This window comes from Vidua chalybeata, chromosome 5, assembly GCF_026979565.1.
Source record: "Vidua chalybeata isolate OUT-0048 chromosome 5, bVidCha1 merged haplotype, whole genome shotgun sequence".
Lineage (NCBI taxonomy): Eukaryota > Metazoa > Chordata > Aves > Passeriformes > Viduidae > Vidua > Vidua chalybeata.
In genome coordinates, this window is record NC_071534.1 from 8,880,652 (window position 1) to 8,899,611 (window position 18,960).

Here is an 18,960-nt window from a genome sequence, read left to right on the forward strand (position 1 = left end):
TGGATGCCGGAAGGGCTGACAGACTCCTGCGATTCCGCATGGAGACACAGATACAGTGTACCTTCTCCCAGTCGGTCAAGGGACCCATCACGCATGTGTCTTTGCTCCACTGACTTCCAATCTCATTCAGAAATAGGCATTGGTCATTAAAAATGTATATGCTCACCACTTTCTGGTTTGGGTACCTTAAGATATAGCGTGTCTCCAAGACAACAGAGATGTTCTGAGTGTCTACACCACTTTTCTGCATTATGCTTGTCAGCAGGGACTCTGGGAGACAGACTATATAGGGGCCTGTAATGCTACAGTCAGCAGTGTTTATCTCATTTCCAGTTGTAGCTGTTGGCATGTTGTGAAAAGCAGCAAATGAGGCCACGGGCTGAGCGTGAGTAAGATTGGTACCTGAAAATAGCAGCACTTTGAAAGTAACTTTTAATTTTGTTATGATCTGGAAGTATACGTTTGTGGCAGTTTTACTGATCTCAAAACTAAATCCTCCAGTTGTGTAAGCTTCTGTTTTATCGGGTCCCATTACTAAATGAAAAGTTACAACTCCACCTTTCCTGGCAAGAAAAAGGTCTGCTCTTTCAGGCATGATTGGAACTAGATCCCCATTAGCCTTAGTCTCTGCCATTTTAAACCCTATGACCATTGATATAATATCTGATGTATGACCTAACCATGGGAAGGGGCTCTCATCAAATTCAAAAATAGCAGTGGAAAACACAGTATCCGGGGTCACTCCTAAACTATCTCCTTTTCTCAGAGTTGGAAAAAAGCAGTTGTGGCAGGTGGATGTGTCAAGCAAATAATCTGTCATTTTCCAGGCTTCATTTTTCTTCAGAGTGATATTCCAGTGTCCTGTTTCTATTAGAGTTTCTATTTCTTCAGGGACTTTTCCCCAGAAAACTATATCTGTTACACCTTCCATGATGGAGAAAACATGTTGAATTCCATTTGCACTGACATTCTTAAGACGCAGAAGATCAGCTCTCAGGACATTGGACAAGCATCTTAGTATTCCACTAGTCTGAATTTCTGCTTCCTCAGACCATTGGATCTGACTCCTCTGTGTCTTCAGAATTCCTGTTACTTCTGCCAGTTTCCCAATGGCAAGGTCTTGTGACCTAACATTCATTTTCTCAACTGCCTCTGTGATTTCAGAAAGAACAGCCACTACTTGGTTGACTTCCATGATGCTATTAACTGAAATATTCAAGGCTGTTTTAACCACAGTTTCCCGAAGCTGAGCCTGAGAGAGCTGGCCAATTGGTGTGTTTTTAATATAGCTTAAGAGTGAGGCTGCAAGATAAGCCAAATAACCAGCTCTAAGACGATCCCCAGTCTGCTGAGCAGATGTTGACACGCTTAAACGGCTTGCTGAAGCCAGCAGTTGACGAAACACAGCTGAAAGGGATTGAGTTTTCAGTGGGCTGCTGACGTAGGCACGTAAATTCACCTGGGTAAATGCCCCAAAGGAATCACGGACTTGAACATAAAGTGTCAAACTGTACCAACGAGAGGGCACTCCAACTGGGAGAAAAGATGGAGGAGTTTTAGGCTCAGAACCAAAGTACAGAATTGTGCCAAATGTGTTTTCCACCACAGAATTTACTGTGGTAGTTTGGGGTACTTTGGAAGCTAGTATCACTTTATATGTCAGAGGTAAATGGCTGTCAGAAAATCCTCCACACTTAACAACAAATTTTGTCAGAAAGGCTATACCGTAGCGGGGTTTGATGTTACACCTGCCGCCCCGAGGTGGAGTATTTACCGAAAAGGGTTTTTTGAAGGATGAGGACCTACCATCCCAGGTAGTTACACTTAAGTGAAGGATGTAGGATTGATATGCAGGCTTTGTGAAAGTCAGAGCATGTATAGACATGTAAGCCCCAGACCTTCCCGTTGATGTTTTGGAAGCCCAATCAAAATGAATTTCTTTAGAGGTGTCTGAAAAAAGGGACCAGTAATATAGTGGCCTGTTGCGCGGTTTACAGTTTGAGCATTTTCCAGACAGGGCAAATCTCTCTGTTGGAATTAAACTCCTACCACAGTTTTCAAGGCATTTCACTTCCAGAATGAGTGGAGGGCCAGGATCTACCTCTACAATTTGATCAGCATAAGCCTTCCTTGTGCCCTTTTGAATCACCAGGCGAAAGTAGTACAAGGTACTTCCTGGGAGGGATTCTGGTGGTATTTTTTGAATGGGACCTGAGGGTGTTATCCATCTCAAATCCTTCTGGAATGGATGGCATCTGTTTTTCCTGTTGAATTTCATGGTTTGATAGTCTGCCGAGTCTTTAGTGCAGTACCAAGTAAAAATTAGTGGTCCTTCCTGTGAATCAGGATCAGAGGATTCAGAGCCATCAAGAGTCCAGTTCTCAGAAAAACCCACTGTGCGGACCGAGCCTCCTGAGATATTTGCCAATAGATCAGCTCTCTCAATCTGAACAAAAATCATATCATAGGCCTTGAGGACTGTTGGGGTCCTAATTGGGACTACCTCAGCGGTGTAAGTAAACAGATACAACCCGAAATCTAAAGTATTAGCTGGAATAGTTAAATGTATCATTTTTATGCCAAACATTCTAGAAGTGTTTACTGGCTTTGACCAGTCTGGCTCAGTTTTTGTGTCCTTAGCAGGATAGACTTGCCATAAAGACTTGATAGATATGCCAATGTGGCACTCGACGTTCAACTTGACAAAGAGGAAAAATTCTAATGCCCTTTTCTTGTACAAGATAATGGATTTGGGATCAGGTCTCTGAATCCAACACCTGCTTATCCAACATTCTTTTTTCTCACAAACTGTTGGTGCTTCTATGGTTTTTGCAGTATGGTTGTTGACCCTGACACTTAAAAGAGCTGGTGTAGGTGCAGTGCTGGTGCAGTTCACTTTTGCCACAAACCCCGTGTATCTCTCTGCATCAAAGGGTAAAGCAGAGCGACGGACAAAACGCGTGGCATTTTTTACGTGGTCACTGTACCTATATGTGCTGCTCTGGACAATATGGTCTTTTTTTGTGCCAAAAAGCTGCAGATGGAAGGTCCACTCGCACTGTAGCATCGGATGTTGTGCAGGGATAAACCACACTAAATAACTGAAGTTCTGCAGAAAAGAAGGACGGCCACTGCTAAAAACGTGGACGTCAAGGTCTCTTTCTGCCAGTGACCTAATCAAAGCCCTCTTCTGATTCATATAAAGGTACATTTTGAACTTGTACCACTGTAAGGCCAGAAACTCTATGGTGAGTAAGTAGGAGAGCTCCTTGTATTGGTAGAATACAGTGTGTGTGTTAGGGCGATCTGTGGAAAAAGTGCTGTTGCTGTCTTTAGATGTGTAAAATGTTCCCTGATTGTACCTGAAAATGTAAGTGCTGCTGTTGGTCTTCCCTGGACAAAGGTTGACATGTACAGGAGTTTCTTTGCCAGCAGTTAAGCTCAGGGTACCATTGAGCAGGTGCAGTTCCCCCATCAATTCCTCAAACCTCTCTCCATCAACATGGAAGTAAACGCTGGCCACCACTATCTCATCCAGGCTCTGAGGGGTAGAAATGACACAGAAGTTGCTCGACAGCGTAAATGAACTGTAGGAGCAGAGCCAACCTCCTACAGCCTGTGTGTCCACCAGTCTGTAGGCAAGTGTACTCAGGGTAAGGGGCTGAAGCCACCAGGATAAGCTGAGGGGCTGCTGAGGAACACTAAGGAGCTTGGAGCTGATACTGAGGACATGGACCAAGTCAGGCTCCACCTTGAGAGAGAGGTTGAAGCTTATGTGAGGCATCTGCTCAATACTGACCAAAGCAACGTGGATCCCGGGGTGCCTATAGCGCACAGTCAAGCGGTAGCTGTAGTAGGTGGCACAGGTCTGTTGCAACTCAACTGTTGGATAGACAGTAGGTGATGTTGTGTCCTGGTGCTCACTGCTGGGAAGGAGAAGGGTCGAGGGGACACCTCCCCTGCTGCTGAAGCGGTACTGCCAGCCAGCACTCTTGAGGCGTGCACACCAGCCCAGCTCCACCGGCTGCCACACTTGGATAACGTGTGTCTGTGGCCAAAGCACGAACAGCCGCATATCCTGCTCCACGATCTCGACGCTCACGTTGTGGTGAAAGCACTCGGGTGCAGCGCAGGAGGCGGACGAGCACTGCACTGTAAGAAGGCTGGAGGCGCCGGGTGAAGGAGCTTCTCCTGTCTGCAGTACCACCTGGCCTGACCAGCGTGAGATGTTCCTTAGAGAGGCCGAGTTCAGGTACCAGAGACAGCAAGGTGGGGATGGTGGCTGCCCCTCCTCCCCCTCTACCTCCAGCCCTGCTCCTGGGGCGGGCTGGTAATGCAGGGTCACGGTGCTGTTCCACAGGCACGACACCCTGTGCTCGTTGTCCTGCCGCTGGAAGACTTGGCCGTGAGGGTCCGGGCAGCTGACCCGCAAGGGTGACGGCTGGAGACGGACAGGGGACGCCGCCGAGCCCCGGCGGCAGCAGGCGAGCAGCTGCAGGAGAAGGAGGAGCGCGGCCATCGCAGCCAGACGGGACGGGGCGGAGGACGCGCTGCCTGCCGGGCGCTGCTCGTTGGGGTGGCCCAACGGCTGGGACAGCAGCCCGAGGGCACCGGAGCCTCCTGCGGAGGGGCAGCTGGCGAGAACACTATTTAACCTCGGACACCGCGGGCCGGAGGTCGGGCCAGAAGAAGGAACAAAGATTTGGGGCCAATAATCGCCGCCGAACTCCTGCGGGCGTCCCTCAGCGGCGGCGCGGGGGGGCTCCGCGCGTACCCGGCACGCACCGCCCGCCGCTCGCGCCGGTGGCGGCCCCGCCTTCGCTCGCGTTGGAGCCGCGCAACGGCGAGATTGGAGCGGGACCATGGCTGCGCTGAGGGACTGCAAGGTGAGGGCAGGGCTGAGGGGCTGCGAGCGCTGGCAGCGTGACGGGCGGACGGGGCTAGGGGGCTGCGGGGGGACGGCAGGATGAGTGGCTGCGAGGTAAGGGCAGGGCTGAGGGGCTGCGGGGGACGGCACCGCTGAGGCGCTGAGCCAGCGCGGCTCAGTCCTGCCCGTGCCCTGCGCCCAGGGGCGCCGGTGGCCTCCGTGAGGGTCCCGGGGACAGCTGACGGGCTTTGGGCTGTGGCGGGCGGGGAGTTGAGCCGGGCTCGCTGTGGCTGGAGCTCAGCCTCATACACTCGGGTGAGTTTCGGAGGAGGGAAGCTGCTGTTGCGATCTGGAAAAGGGGAAGGGTCACTGCACCGATCTCTTCTACTGGGGAAGCAGACCCATGTCTGAGCATCTCTGGGTCTTGTTCCCAGCGCAGGGGTCCCACGGCACCCACCTGCCTTTTCCGTGGGCCTCAGAAGTGGGTCAGGCCTTCGATTAGATCAGCCTCGGGTCAAACAGTGCAACAACCTACAGCAGCTGCTTACTGATTAAGTAATTTCCATGCTCTCTTTCTGATAAACTCCTTTTATGGTTGTGTTTTGGTTAATTAGGGCAGTGGCAGGTTAAAACAAAGTCTTGAAGATTGCGTGTGACAGGTGCATGATTGACACAGCTCTGGGGATCTGTCACGCAAGGAATTCAAGAGGTGCCAACTGCAGCCCAAAGAGAGCACAATTCTCAGAACCTGCTAAGATTCTAGCAGAGAAAAAAATACAAACAAACAGTCACCAGATCTCATGACTGAACTCTAATCTTAGAGCAGGGGAAAGGGCAAGGCTTTGGTCTCATCAAGAAGCAGTGAGAAGAGCAAAGGCCATGACTGTCTAACACAAGAGGCAAGACTCTCTCCTGGAGTTAGAGAGAGGGTTGTGGGAGATCAGTGTAAGAGAACCCAAAGGCAGCCTCTGTGGGAAGGGGAACTGATGAGCCTTACAAACTCTTGAGGCTGATTTTTGCCCACTCACACTCCCTCCTGGATTTCTTCAGTCACAGTCTGATACCTCACTAGAGAGAAACCTCAGGACCTGAGTGTCCCAAGTAATCTGGGCAGGACCCCTTATGTATGTCCTAGAGGACAAGGGGTGCTGCCTTTTCTGTGGTCCCAGTAGTTCTCAGTTGGCAATGACAGATTAGGTTTGGAGCACACCTTTTACATCTCTTAGGAGCCAGCAGTTGCTGTGGGGTGGTTCTTCCCTGTAGTCCATTGTCCTGATGTGCTAGTAGTGGCACAGAGTATTGCCAGAGTAGTGGCATCCCTGATGTGACAGTCTTGCTGCCATTCTCCTGTTGCCACAGTGGGAGTTTTCCAGTGAGGAGTGAGTCAGGTGGGCTGTAGCCATAGCAGGACAGAGGCTTTCCAGAGTGGCTGGAAATAGCACATACCTCAGCTAGATCAGCAGTGACCTTAGAGATGGATGCAGGTGCATTTTCCACTAACCCTTCTTCTGCTGGTTTGTTCTGGTGCTTGCACACAGACTTTTCTATTCTTGTGAATCAGCATCAAGTCCTCTCAGAATGGGACATCATTTTCTGGCAAGCACCTCAAGCTGTTGTGTAAAACGATAAAACAGGCAGTGATGCAGAGACCTGCTCCAAACAAAGCTTGTTTTTGATGACTGATGCTGAGGGTGGCTCCTGGCCTACTTTGCAGGGCACCATGTAAGTAGCAAGCCTAACCTTGCTACCTGCTTGACTTTTCCCTTTATTCTTTTCCTGGATGATAATGACATAGAGAATAAAAAATTTCAGCTCCCTTGAGGCTGCTGAATAGAGCTTAAAGGCTAACTGGCAAAAAAAGATAAAGGGATATATATATACATATATATATATATAAAAGATAAAGGTTTATATAGGTATATGTAAACCTATAAAGGTATATATATAAATAAAAGTGTATACACACACACACGCACACACACATATATATATATAAAAAAGATAAAGATTTAAAGGTATGCACACAGGGTTATAAACATGGCTGGAACCAGTGGAGTAACAGATAAGAATGACTACAGTGTTTTTTTGGCAAGTTATGTAACACAGAAACAACAGCACATGCCCAAAGAAAAAGTTCAAGGAAAGGTCGCCTTTAATATCGAAGCATTCAGTGAATATGACCACCAGACACCCCTTTTTATGACTCTCCAGGACTATAAAAGATCTTCCAATAGGAGGGAGATGCATGCAAATTCATTCTAGGAATTAGTTGTGCATTAGATAAGAAGCATGTATTAATAAATATGTATGATTGTGATGGATAAAGACCTTGTTGCAAAGTGTCACCACACCCACAGAACAAGGAGAGTGTGTCCTTTGCAGATAACAAATGCCTGCTTCCTAGCGCTTCAAATTGTGAAGTTTATTCCGGCCAATTTCAGTATCATGGATATCATATGAATTGTAAAGAAAATGTGTGATTTTAGATTCAGGTCTAATCCTTCAGGCATGTAATTTGAAGACTCAGTTGCTTTAGCTGTTGGAATGTGAGCCTTTAATCCAATCACAGTGGGAAAGCTTTAGGATATATTAACAAAGTTGTCTTTGCTTGGTTACTTAAAAATTTTGACAGATTATTATAGCTAGGAAATGCTTTAAAATGTAAAATGAGAAGAGCTGAATTCTTGCAGCATCAAGAAGGACTAAGCCCCCATTAGGAGGAGTCTGAATTAGCTTGCCCCAGGTCTGTTTTTGTAATATTGTCTGTCTATCCTCCATATTCTGTGTACTGCATTAAAGTGATGCTGAAGTGATAGGGGCAGCTTCTCAAATGAACTCTGCTCATTTGCCAGCAGCCAGCCAGGAGATTTTGTGCCTCAGTTATGTTATGTTGCTAGAAACTATGGCAGCCCAATTCTGTTATGCTTTTTAGCTTTATCCATTTCCCATGTTCTTATTGTCAGGCTTGTGTATAAATCTGTGATCCAGATTTTCAGTTGGTTAACTCCAGAGACTTTGTGGATTTGCTCTGCCAGGCTGTTTGGTCTGCAAGTTGATTCAGAAGAGCATTATTATTTGAAGAAGATGACAGATTTATAGATTATAGGAAAACAGGGTTTTATTTTACCATGTCTCTCCTTCACACGAGGTGTGCCTGTAGCAGAGGAACTTGCCAACAGCTCTAATGAATTCAGAATGGCGCTGTCATTATGGGCTGGGCAACCCATTGAAATCTTCAGGTACACTTGGTAATTGTTGGCTTCTTTAGTCTCATTAGTAGCTTCTTTAGTCTCATTAAGTCTCATGAGTCTTAATGTAACTGCAACTGAGCAAAAGGTTTGTTTCTGCCTCACACTGTATTTCCAGCTTTTCTTTTTAAAAGTGCACAGCTGATGAAAATATCAGAACAGCATCAATTTGAACATCTGTCAGTGTAGCCTGGAAGATGAGGGTGTAAAAGGAGCACGTTTGTGTTTGTTTGTTGTGCAGGCCTGGCAGGATGCTGGACTTGCCCTGTCCACAACCAGCAATGAAGCCTGTAAGCTCTTCGATGCTGTGCTGACGCAGGTATGACCGAAAAGCACAAGAACATGTGGTTTGAAGGGACTTGTGCATGGAACACTCTTTACTGTACCTGATACTTAAATTTCTTATCAGCTGGGAGAGCCTCAAAATCAGGCCACCACAGTTCAGCCTTTAGCTGGCAGCAGGAAACCCTTTTAGCAGAGGGCTGTACCAGATGCTGCAGCCGTGGTGAAAACCTCAGCCAGTGTTCTCTTTCCACTTGATACCAACAAATTAGCCAGTTGACAAAAACCCTGTAGAAATCCAGGGTAATTGCTTCTGCTGGTGACTGAATTATATTAAACCTCAGTTTTTCTGTTTTTCTACTACACTAAACCTTTCTGAATGCAACATTTCTCTTTTAGTCATTGCCTTGCTTTTGAATTTTAAGTGTCTGTGAGAACAAAAAGAAAAAATCCTCCTTATAATAGAGGATTTCTCGACCCTCTCTTGCTCTGTCTCTTGTACAGTATGCAACTTGGACCAATAATGAGAGCCTTGGGGGTATTGAAGGATGTCTCTCCAAGCTAAAAGCAGCAGATCCAAATTTTAGTGAGTATAATCTTTGATTCTGAGCATGGAAAGGGCTGGGTTTATGCATGTTGTCTTGGTATTTGACTGACTTTGTTTGTGCAAGAGCAAGGTGATAATTTATAGAATTCTGTAAAACTTCCTTAAAATGTAGAGCAGGCAGAATGCTTTTGTGTGGTGTTTTTTTCTTTTAATTTCACATAATATTTGAATAGCTGTCATGAAAACCTCCTGAGAACCTTAGGCTTGGGAGACTTCCTGGACCCCTGTGTCCACAAGTCAGTTTTATTGAAAATGCTCAGCTCCTCTGGTGTTTTGTGGAGCTGAAGGTTCTGCTGTGAGCTCAGGTGGTGCTGTGCTGTTTCCTGCAGTGATGGGACATGTCATTGCCAATGGTTTAGAGCTGATTGGCACTGGAAGGACCGTGAGGCTCGACAAGGAGCTGGACAGCGCCGTGAGAGCCATGGTGGTGCTTTCCAAGTCACAGCCGCTGACAGAGCGGGAGAGGCTTCATGTGTCAGCGTTGGACATGTTTGCCAGGGGGTGAGTCTTCTGTCACCCTGCTCGAGGGACTGTGAAGAGTTCCTTTGTCTGCTGCAGGCAGAAGTGAAGGTTGGCAGTAATGGTGTCTCATGTTAGAAATCTAGCAAAGGATCAGGGTGAGATGTCACATATTGTCCCTGAATTTCTCTCTCCACCCTAAGTGCCATGTCTAGCTGGTGAGCAGCACTGTAGGAAGTAAAGTGCTCTTTTGCCACCACTTCCTAGCATTAAGCACTCACAAGTTTAAAATGTGCCACAGATCCATCAGTGTGGTTTAAAACTAGGAAATGAAGTATTTGGCTAAAGTAGGGTCCAGACTCAGATGCACAGAAGGAAAGTTACAGACTTCTCTCTCTTGTCTCCCTATGTCAAAACCTATTTCCCCTGTAAAACAGGGAGATAAGAGTGTCACACATGCTCACTGCTTCATTCCATATGATAAATCTGTATGAACTGCAGAACATAATGGCTAATGATTCGCTTTCATTATTTGTTTGCCAAATGAATGGGCAAGCATGGATTTGCCTCACATCTCAGCAAAGGAAATAAGGAAGCTACTGAAGCCCTGACACTGGGTTTGATTCCCTCAAAAGGAGGGGGAAGGTGTCTTGGTACATACAAAGTTCCATTAATTATGGTGAGTCCCTGTAGGAACTATTCAGCTCTGGAGGAAAATTTTTAGATTTATGGTTTAAGCTTATTTAATTTTCTTTGTGTGTTACAGTGATTTGGTGTAATCCAATGTGATTCCTTTCATAAGATTTCTCAGAAGGTGCCAAATGAAGATAATCCTCTTATTGTCTTAGAAAAGACTAAAGAATTCCTTCAAGGAAAAGAATAAGTCATTTGGTGCTGAATTTTCTATTTTTCAGCATAGTTTCAGTTCAGGACTAACAGTAGGGGCAAGCCTGTGTGCCTTCTTTTGGTGATAGAAATAATTTTTTATTTCTAGCCAGCTTCCAAAAGCTTGTGATCTATGGGAGCAGATTCTGCAGAGCCACCCAACTGACCTCCTAGCCCTCAAATTTTCCCATGACACTTATTTCTACCTGGGATATCAACGTCAGATGCGAGATTCTGTTGCCCGTGTTTATCCTTTCTGGACACGTGATGTTCCACTGAGCAGGTGAGTCACGCTTCATTTGGAAATTGCTCTTTACCTGGTATGCACGGACTGTGTGGTTTTTAATTTCAGATTTACAAGTTCAGGATCTTTTGGAAACAAGACATGTAGACAAAAATCAAGAGTCTAAAAGTTAATAACTTGACCACAGATAGAACGTGTATTCAGAATCCCTCTTGACACTGTTAGTGAGGGATTTTTCTTAAGTGAGCTGTATCTCACTGCTGTCAAATATAGCACATGGTGTGTAACACATAGAATAAAATCATGTCCTCACCCAGGGCAGTGGCAAAATTTCTTCATTTCTTCCAGAAAAATACTATTCATCTTGATCCATTAAATAAATCGGGTGCACATAACATCCCTAATTTTTCTTTTTTTTTTTATGGCTTAATGGGGATGATTTACAACCAGTTTTAAAGGGCCACTTCATGTAAGAGTACCCTCCTGTGGTTTTGTGGGCACTGGGGAAAATGTAGATTGTCTTTGAGATGCTCTGATAGTTTTGGTGACAGCAGTGTTTCACTTCCAGCCTTTTAATTCTGCATCTTGCAGCTGATATGGAGATCAGCAGCTGGTTCTGTGTAGCTGGTGATTCCATCTCATCCAGAGATGGAAATGTCCATTCTGATGTGCATCTTGTCACTGTTTGCCATACTGGTGTCTCAGGGTCACTCATTTCCTCTGAGAATTAGCTTAGTAGTTCTGTATCCTGTGAGCTTAAGCCCTTGTTGTAAATTGCTCTGCAAGGACTTTTTTGAGTTAAATGCTCTTTCTAGTGTGTTTTTTCAGTTCTGGATTAAACCTTGTTATGAATGGATGATGTGCTCTTTTCCCTCTTCTGTTAGCTATGTGAAAGGCTACTACTCTTTCGGACTCGTGGAAACAAACCTTTTTGACCGTGCTGAGAAGGTTGCCCATGAGGTAAACTGCCTGCTGTTGGTGCTGAAAGGCTTGAGAATTCTCAGACAGGGTGTTGGTTTCTGCCAGTTGTTAGTCAAAGCAGCAAAGAGATACAGCTCAGCGTGGAAATGCTCACAGATCTTTGTGAGACTTGTTGATGACTTTTCTCACATCTCTACCCCACCAAGGCAGTTTCACTGGACTGTATTCCCCTCACTTGCTTATGAGCATGCCCTGTCAGATGTAGTCAGAACACCCCTATAAAACCCATATATCAGCCCATCTGCTGCTTCCCACATGTTTACTCCTATTAAAGAATGTTGGATTGTCTTGACATAGTCTGCTCTTGACAATCAGTCCTGTTTGGCTCCCTGCTCCCTTTTTTTTCCTAGATCCTTTTTCCTGGGTTACTGAACAATTAACTGTAACAATGTTCCTGGGGATCAATATTAGCCAACCTGTTTCCTTTCTATGAAGATAGTAATTATACTTGACTTTCTCCAGTCCTCAGGATTATCCCTGTCCTCCAAGAGTCTCAGACACAATTGATCTCTAATGAGTGTTCTTGGCAAAACTTCTATTACATCAAATTGCTGAAAGTGACAATAGAGACTAAACCCTAAAACCTAACCTTTACTAGGTTTATGATTAACTTTGCAACATGCCAAAAGCCTGGTGGGAGTTGTTTGGCCAAGGAAGAGGAATTGGCTGAATACTCAGAGCTGGCCATTTTTTGGAAAAGAAATAGTTATCTACAAGGCACTATATCATGGAATATATTGTGCCTGTGCCTGCAGTTCTTTCATTGATACCTGTCTGTGAAATAGATGTCATTTCACAGTCATCATCAAAGCCTGTGTTTTAAAGTGTTTTGCAGGTGTTCATCTCCCTGCAGCAGAAGCTGGGAAGTGAAGTCAGCCAAGAAACATTCTCTTCCTTTTCTGTCCAAATCAGACTTCTGGGCTGTGGTTAGTTGGAGTGGTACAAGGATGTACTTAACATGCAGCAAGTAAAAAGTAGTCTCTTGTTTCTAGATAAGCAGTAATGAATGTCTGTATTTGCAAGTTCGTAAGGCTCATTTGTTTTCCTGTTTTTCACTCACAGGCTTTGGCTATAAATCAGACAGATGCATGGTCTGTCCATACTATAGCTCATGTAAATGAAATGAAAGCAGAGGTGGACAAAGGCTTAAAATTCATGAAGGAAATGGAAAAGAACTGGAAGGTAAACATTTTTGTGACATCTCTGAAGAAGCTATTTTTAGGTTTTCTTTAATTCCTGCAGACAAGTTCTTGAGTCCTCTGCCTGCAGTTCCTTCCTATCTGCAGACCTGTTACAATCAATGCAGAGTTTGCATATTAGAGGAAATCCTCCTTTGAGGTGCTGCTACTCTCCATGCGGCTTTTAAGCAAGAGACAGGAAGAAGTGGCATGTTATGAGGGACATGACTGTCCCTCTTTGTGATCTGTTGTGTGGTTATAAAAGTAAAGTGACCACTGATTCTTTCACAAGCTTTTTACTTAGGCTGATGTACAGCTTTTTACTTAGGCTGATGCACAGACAGTCAGTTGAATGACCTGGCTAGATATCCTCATGGAACCTAAGATGAGGTGCAAAATGACACAGTCAAATCAACTGTTACAAAATGCCAAAATACTTGTTTGCTTCTGGATGAGGAGGGGATTTTAAGAACAAAGAAATAATCTTTTCTACTAGTGTATCAGTTACCTTATATATCCAACATGTTTGATACCATCTTTCAGAGTATTGAACAGGTTAATTACTCTGTTATGTGGTCCTTTGCTGTAAATTAAGTTTTATTTTGTTTTTGATAGCATTTACCCAGTGATTAAGTCTGTTATATTCAGAGCTGAGAGCTGTGAGGTTTGTCTTTGCTAGAACTCACAAGAGTCTATTTTAGAGTCATCTGAGCTGACTATTTCGACTCACGCCAAGAGCAGGACTGGATAATGAGACTAGAAAGGCTGGTTTTGTGCTTGTTTTATTTTTTAAGTTAAGCATTCAGATGCTGGGCTTGGAAGTGCAGACAGAAAACTCTTGCTTGAAGTTCACACCTGTCACTTCCCAGAAAGGATTTTGTCTTTTAATATGTTAGTTTTAATGAAACAGTGATTGACAGTTTGGGTGATATCTTAAAAACCCTAGTCAGTGACTTTTGGATCAATTTTTTTTAACTCTTGGTTCTTAAAATAGTTGCATGTCTCTGTGATTCATACTCTTTATCCAAATAAAATCAAGTGCAAGCCCACTTCTCTCTATCAGTTTAATCTTTTTCACAGCTCAAATTTAGCAGCAGGGAAAAGGGTTTGCTTTATTTAGGCAGGTAAATCCATGGTCTTGTTTGTATGACATTTGGAATGGCAGTACGATACTCAACTTGATATTTTCAGTGTTTATGCCAAGCTTATGTTGCTTGAGTTTGGTTTGTGATTTAATATTAAACAAGCAAAGATTACCAGAATATTTATCTTAGAGGCCCTGACATTTATTGGGAAACTTTACCTTTGTGCTTCCTGAAAATGGTTGTTACAGTTGTCAGTATGACAATAAAGATGATTTTTCCACTTGTGAGATCATTAAGTTTAACTACAGAACCAGGAGAGGGTGGGAGGAGAGGGGTGAACCTTTCTGGAATTTTAATTTTCACCAAAGGATTACATTTGTCTATTTTTAATACATTCACAAAAATGAACTGCAATTGCCTTGAACTGCAAGCTAGGGAAGAGGATTTGAAGTTCTGGTGCCAGCTGGAAAGGACAGTGCGAAATTGGTGCAGTTCAGCTAAAATTCATCTCACCTGATGAGTTGCTAGTGTGTTTGGCATCTATTGCAGCTTCTGTAGCCTGTAGTAAAACTTGTTTAAAAAGTGATTCCTCTTTGTCTGAGGTAGGTTCTAGATGGCTGGGATGAATGACCCTCCTACGGCTCCATATCTTCCTCTCTCCACTATCTGGCCAGATTACTTCAGACAAGATGCCTAAATTTTAGATGATACAAATCTTACTCTTCTTATAGATATGGATTAAATTTCTTTTTTAAAAAGGGTGCTGAAGAAAGGTGAATTCTGAGGTATCCAAGTGAAACTCTTATCTGGAAAATGATGTGGTGGAAACCTTGTGTTTGAGGTGCTGCCCTGAATAGCTGTGAGGACAAGTGTACCAAATGAGCAGGTGTCCTGGCAGCTGATCTAAATTTCTTGTCTCTTTTGTGTCTCCTGAAGTACTCAGTACTAGATAACTTGAAAAGGGAAGTTATTTTGTAATTTTTTTTTTCTCTCCAGAGCAGTGATATGCTTGCTTGCCATAATTACTGGCACTGGGCTTTATACTACATTGAAAAGGTATGAGATATTTTCATGCATGTGCTTTATGGTCCAGACAGGTTATCTAAAGCTCTTTAAAAAACAGAATTAACATTTACTTGCGGGGGGGGGGGGGGGTGGGGGGAATGTCAGCTATTTGAAGGGATGTTTTTATAAAATAGCACAATTCCATATTTACAAAGTGGCATAGTCCTTTATTACTGTTATTTTGAGAATTTTAATTGCATTGGTCAAGACTTTCAGGATCTTCCTAAGATTGTTGAAATATTGCTGTGAGATTATTGCATGTTTGAAGATCCAATAGTCTCACTAATTACATTTAGCACAGTTATTTGATAGCAAGATGAACTTAGATCCCTAATTTTGAGACAAAAATGAACAAAATTCTTAGCAAATTCAGTACTCATTTTCTGGCCCAAAAATTTGCTGACTATAAAAAAGAGGCCGTAAACTCTAAATTGGGTTGCGAATGCTATTAATTGTTGTTCCTAATTCTTACCACTGAAAGCCTTTAAAAATGGTTGAAATTTTACCCAGTCTGTCAGAATTTCCTTGGATTTAATGCTTAGCACTCATGGGGTTCAGCTTAACAGGGAGACAAATGTGGCATCCTTGAGAAGGCAGCATCCTTTGGCCAGAAAGCAGAGTAACACAGAAGGAACTAATACTCAACAGGAGTCCAATAGTTTATTTATTTTGTCACTTCCTATCTACATAACTTTTTTGAAGGCTACTTAAAACTGATTTTTCCCCATCTCTTTGCATACGCCATGGGATGCACTGATTTTTGCAAGCATCCCTGAAAAGAACATCAGAATGAGAGGCAATACTTCTGTGTTTCTCCTTCTTGCTTAACTTGTGCCAATATTGGTACTTATTCTTAGATGACACCTCAACATACTGATCATTTTGCCTATTAAATCCAGGTTTTTCTGCTTTGAATGCCTCAAGGTTTCTTTGACTTGGTTTGTTTTGATCAGGCAGTCCTGAAGAGCTGTTATGACGTCTGTTAATGTGTTTGTCTCTGGTTGCTGCCAGTCACTGCTGGTTGCTGTGTCTGCACGTTAACCACGCAATTCTCCTTTGCTTTTCCAGGGGGAATATGAAGCTGCTTTGACAATTTATGACAAGCATGTGAGTAGGGGCCTTTTTTTTACTGAGATCATACAGGATCACGATGTGATGACGATGTGTGCTTTCTTCCTTCTATGTGACATTGAAACATATCACAGTGCATGATCTGTGTAAAAATATTGTTTACATCTGTAAACACAGATGTAAGCAGTATTTACAATATCACAGTCTTTTAGGGAAACAACTTCTCAGCAGTTCTGGGGAAAATGCCCCAAGGATTGAGTATTACATAGTTTGAGTACTTGAAAGAGCTGCAGTGGTACTGATTTCCATTCTGTCCATGTTTCTTATTCATACCTTTCAAAGGATGTAAATTAATCAAGTCACCTTTAAAAAGAACTGGTTTTGCATGTTAGGTGCAAAGTCAACTGTCTGGATTTCAAAACAACCTTTGTAAATAAGCAGTATCAATTTAGATAACATAGCACATCTTTGTAAGGATTGTAAAAATACCACAAGCATTAAGAAAGCTTCTGGGCAGATTTCTATCTACTAACATTGATCAAGTGAAGTAATATTTGTGGCAGAATTTTGGAAAAAATAAAATACTCTAGCGACTCCCCATATTTACTGAGAAAAACAACACATGTAAACCATAGTAAGTTTCTGTCATTGCACATTCCTTTATTCAAGAAAGATGCAGTTAGGACTATTACAAAACAAGTAATTTTGAATTAATAGAAGGATAAAATTAATTTAGTACTGGGCAAATAAGTTTGATAATCTGAGGAAGTTTCCACTAGCACATCACTTGACCAGCCTATGAGTACTTGTGATTACAGATTGCTCCCCTGTGCCTGGCAAGTGGAAGCATCCTGGATATAGTTGATAACAGTTCGATGCTGTACAGGCTTCATCTGGAAGGTAGGATATCTTCTGACTATTCCTTTTATTAATTTTTTTCTTTTTCCCTTTTCCTGCCATTCATGCTGGGGAACTATTTCAATATAATTACACAGCAAGCTGGATCAGTGTTTCAGAAGAAACTTGAGAAAAGCATCAATGTGAAGTTCCTAATAATGTCCATAAGCTTTATTCTTCCCAAGAGCTTCCATTTTCCATGCCAGTGTGGCATAGCAGTCAGCTCTAGCTAGCATAGGTCACATACTTCTTCTCTGACAACTTCACTTCTATTGTTGCTGAAGGTCTGAGGCTGAACAAACAAGTGCATAAGCCTCTAAAAACCCATAGCACTTTCTGGACGTAAATTTCCAGTCACATCCTTTTTTTCTGTTTTGATCCTGATTGAAATAGTTCATATGAGCGTATCAGCCTCTGGCTTTTTGTACTCCCCTTACTCAGTGGCATTTCCCCTTTTTAAGTCAGTGTTTATACACTGGGGTTCATGGCAGGGGACATGGTGGGCAGACAGTATTTCACACTGTTCTGCTAAAACACTAATGATGTATTGGGGGTTTTATTAAATCTATCTTCTCACTCTGTCTTGTGATTCCTATAGATGGCTCATGGTGAACAGCACCTCCAAAACATTATGAGCCATCTCATAATAAAGCCAGAAGCTCACACAATGCAGATTAAAATAATGCCTTTAAACTCCTGACAGTCAAGAAACTCTTGGCCCACATAAGGCAGGCTGCAGCTGAGCAGCATTATTGCTGCATACATTTTGCTACATCAGGAAATGTTCTCTTGAGTTCAGTAGGAATGCTTTTTATGCTGAGTGGCTGAAAGTAATTGCAAAGACGTCCTTTTACATGTGGCAACATTATTGAGAGAATTATTTTTTACTCTTAGGTGTAAAGCTTGGGGACAGGTGGAATGATCTGCTTGGGGTTACAAAGAAGCACACCAAGGATCACATTCTTCTGTTCAATGATGTGCACTTCTTGATGTCTTTCCTTGGAGCCAAAGACCACAAAACTACCGAGGAGCTTTTAACAACTCTGGAAGAGCTTGCCAGGTAAGCAACGGAAGTCCTGCATTGGGTTCAGTGAATAGTCCTCTGAACTTCAGGGCAATGATGTCTCTGGCTTGCTGAAGCTCCAACATGCTCCTCCCTGCCTTAGCATGTCACTGGGACACATCTGGTTTAAGCAGGGCAACATCCAATTAGGAGATCATGTTATTTTTTTATTGAGTTAATGTCTAGAGGGGTTCCTCATGCTGTTGAGCAGAAATCTTTTGTGTTTAAGGTCACAGACACCGCCTGAGCAGTTGCTGTCTGTTTCCTTTTAGTGGGGTCACACTAAGCTGTGTTACAGACAAGGGGTAAAGTCTATTAATAAGAACATTCTACAAGTTATGTCAGCTGTCTGGTGGATCTTTTCTGCTCTAGTTTAAAAGGTTAATAACAGAACATTAGTTGGTAGTGATATTCTAATGGCTACTCTTTGATGTGTTGTTAAATCTATCTGCAGGAAATTAGGTTTCAAGTACTACTAAAGTAATAATCTAGACTATTTAACTTTCAAATTAAGTTATTTGAAAAAGTTGAATATTTAAGTACTACATCCAAAAATGAAGGTTTTGTGTTCCCTTAGGTATTAAATGACTGAATTGCCTTGTTTTGTTTTGTTTGGTTTTTTTTTTTTTTTTTTGAAGGGGTTGATACATAGATGCTTTAAATTCAATTTCTTCCCTTCACTGCACCTTTTTTTCCTCTGTTTAAGCATCGGTTGCTTCCTTTGCCTTTAAAAAGAAGGAAGGAAGGAAGGAGAACCTGAAATTGTCACTATTTGTTCCTGACTATATGTAGTTTTGAGGAATACTGTAACTTTTAAGAATACTTATCAAAACAAATAACTTTCAAAGCAAGCCTGAGTATCTTATTTAACTATAGTAGAAAACAGCAAATATCTCTTGTTATTTATTCTATTATTTATATAACTATGTCAGGTATATAAAGTATAGAAAACTGTCCACCACAGAGACTTTAATGAACATGTGTTCATATATGCTACTTATTCTTTCACCTAGTGCTTCCTTTCACCT

At 42.9% G+C, this 18,960-nt stretch overlaps 1 protein-coding gene across 5 annotated transcripts in view; it reads left to right on the forward strand.

The window, feature by feature from the left end:
- The first annotated feature begins 4,767 nt into the window (after positions 1–4,767).
- The window catches only part of TTC38 (tetratricopeptide repeat domain 38), a 36,299-nt gene continuing 22,106 nt past the window's right edge, over positions 4,768–18,960 (forward strand). For all 5 annotated transcript variants that reach the window (XR_008431051.1, XR_008431052.1, XR_008431050.1 and 2 more), the window contains exons 1-11: positions 4,768–4,886; positions 8,357–8,434; positions 8,902–8,983; positions 9,334–9,505; positions 10,458–10,631; positions 11,477–11,552; positions 12,636–12,755; positions 14,833–14,892; positions 15,970–16,008; positions 16,791–16,872; positions 17,764–17,929. Coding sequence is in view for 2 of the 5 variants with exons in the window: in XM_053943347.1 (XP_053799322.1) it covers positions 4,863–4,886; positions 8,357–8,434; positions 8,902–8,983; positions 9,334–9,505; positions 10,458–10,631; positions 11,477–11,552; positions 12,636–12,755; positions 14,833–14,892; positions 15,970–16,008; positions 16,791–16,872; positions 17,764–17,929 (1,073 nt within the window). In the remaining 3 variants the exon portion in view is untranslated. The remainder of the gene's footprint in view (positions 4,887–8,356; positions 8,435–8,901; positions 8,984–9,333; positions 9,506–10,457; positions 10,632–11,476; positions 11,553–12,635; positions 12,756–14,832; positions 14,893–15,969; positions 16,009–16,790; positions 16,873–17,763; positions 17,930–18,960) is intronic.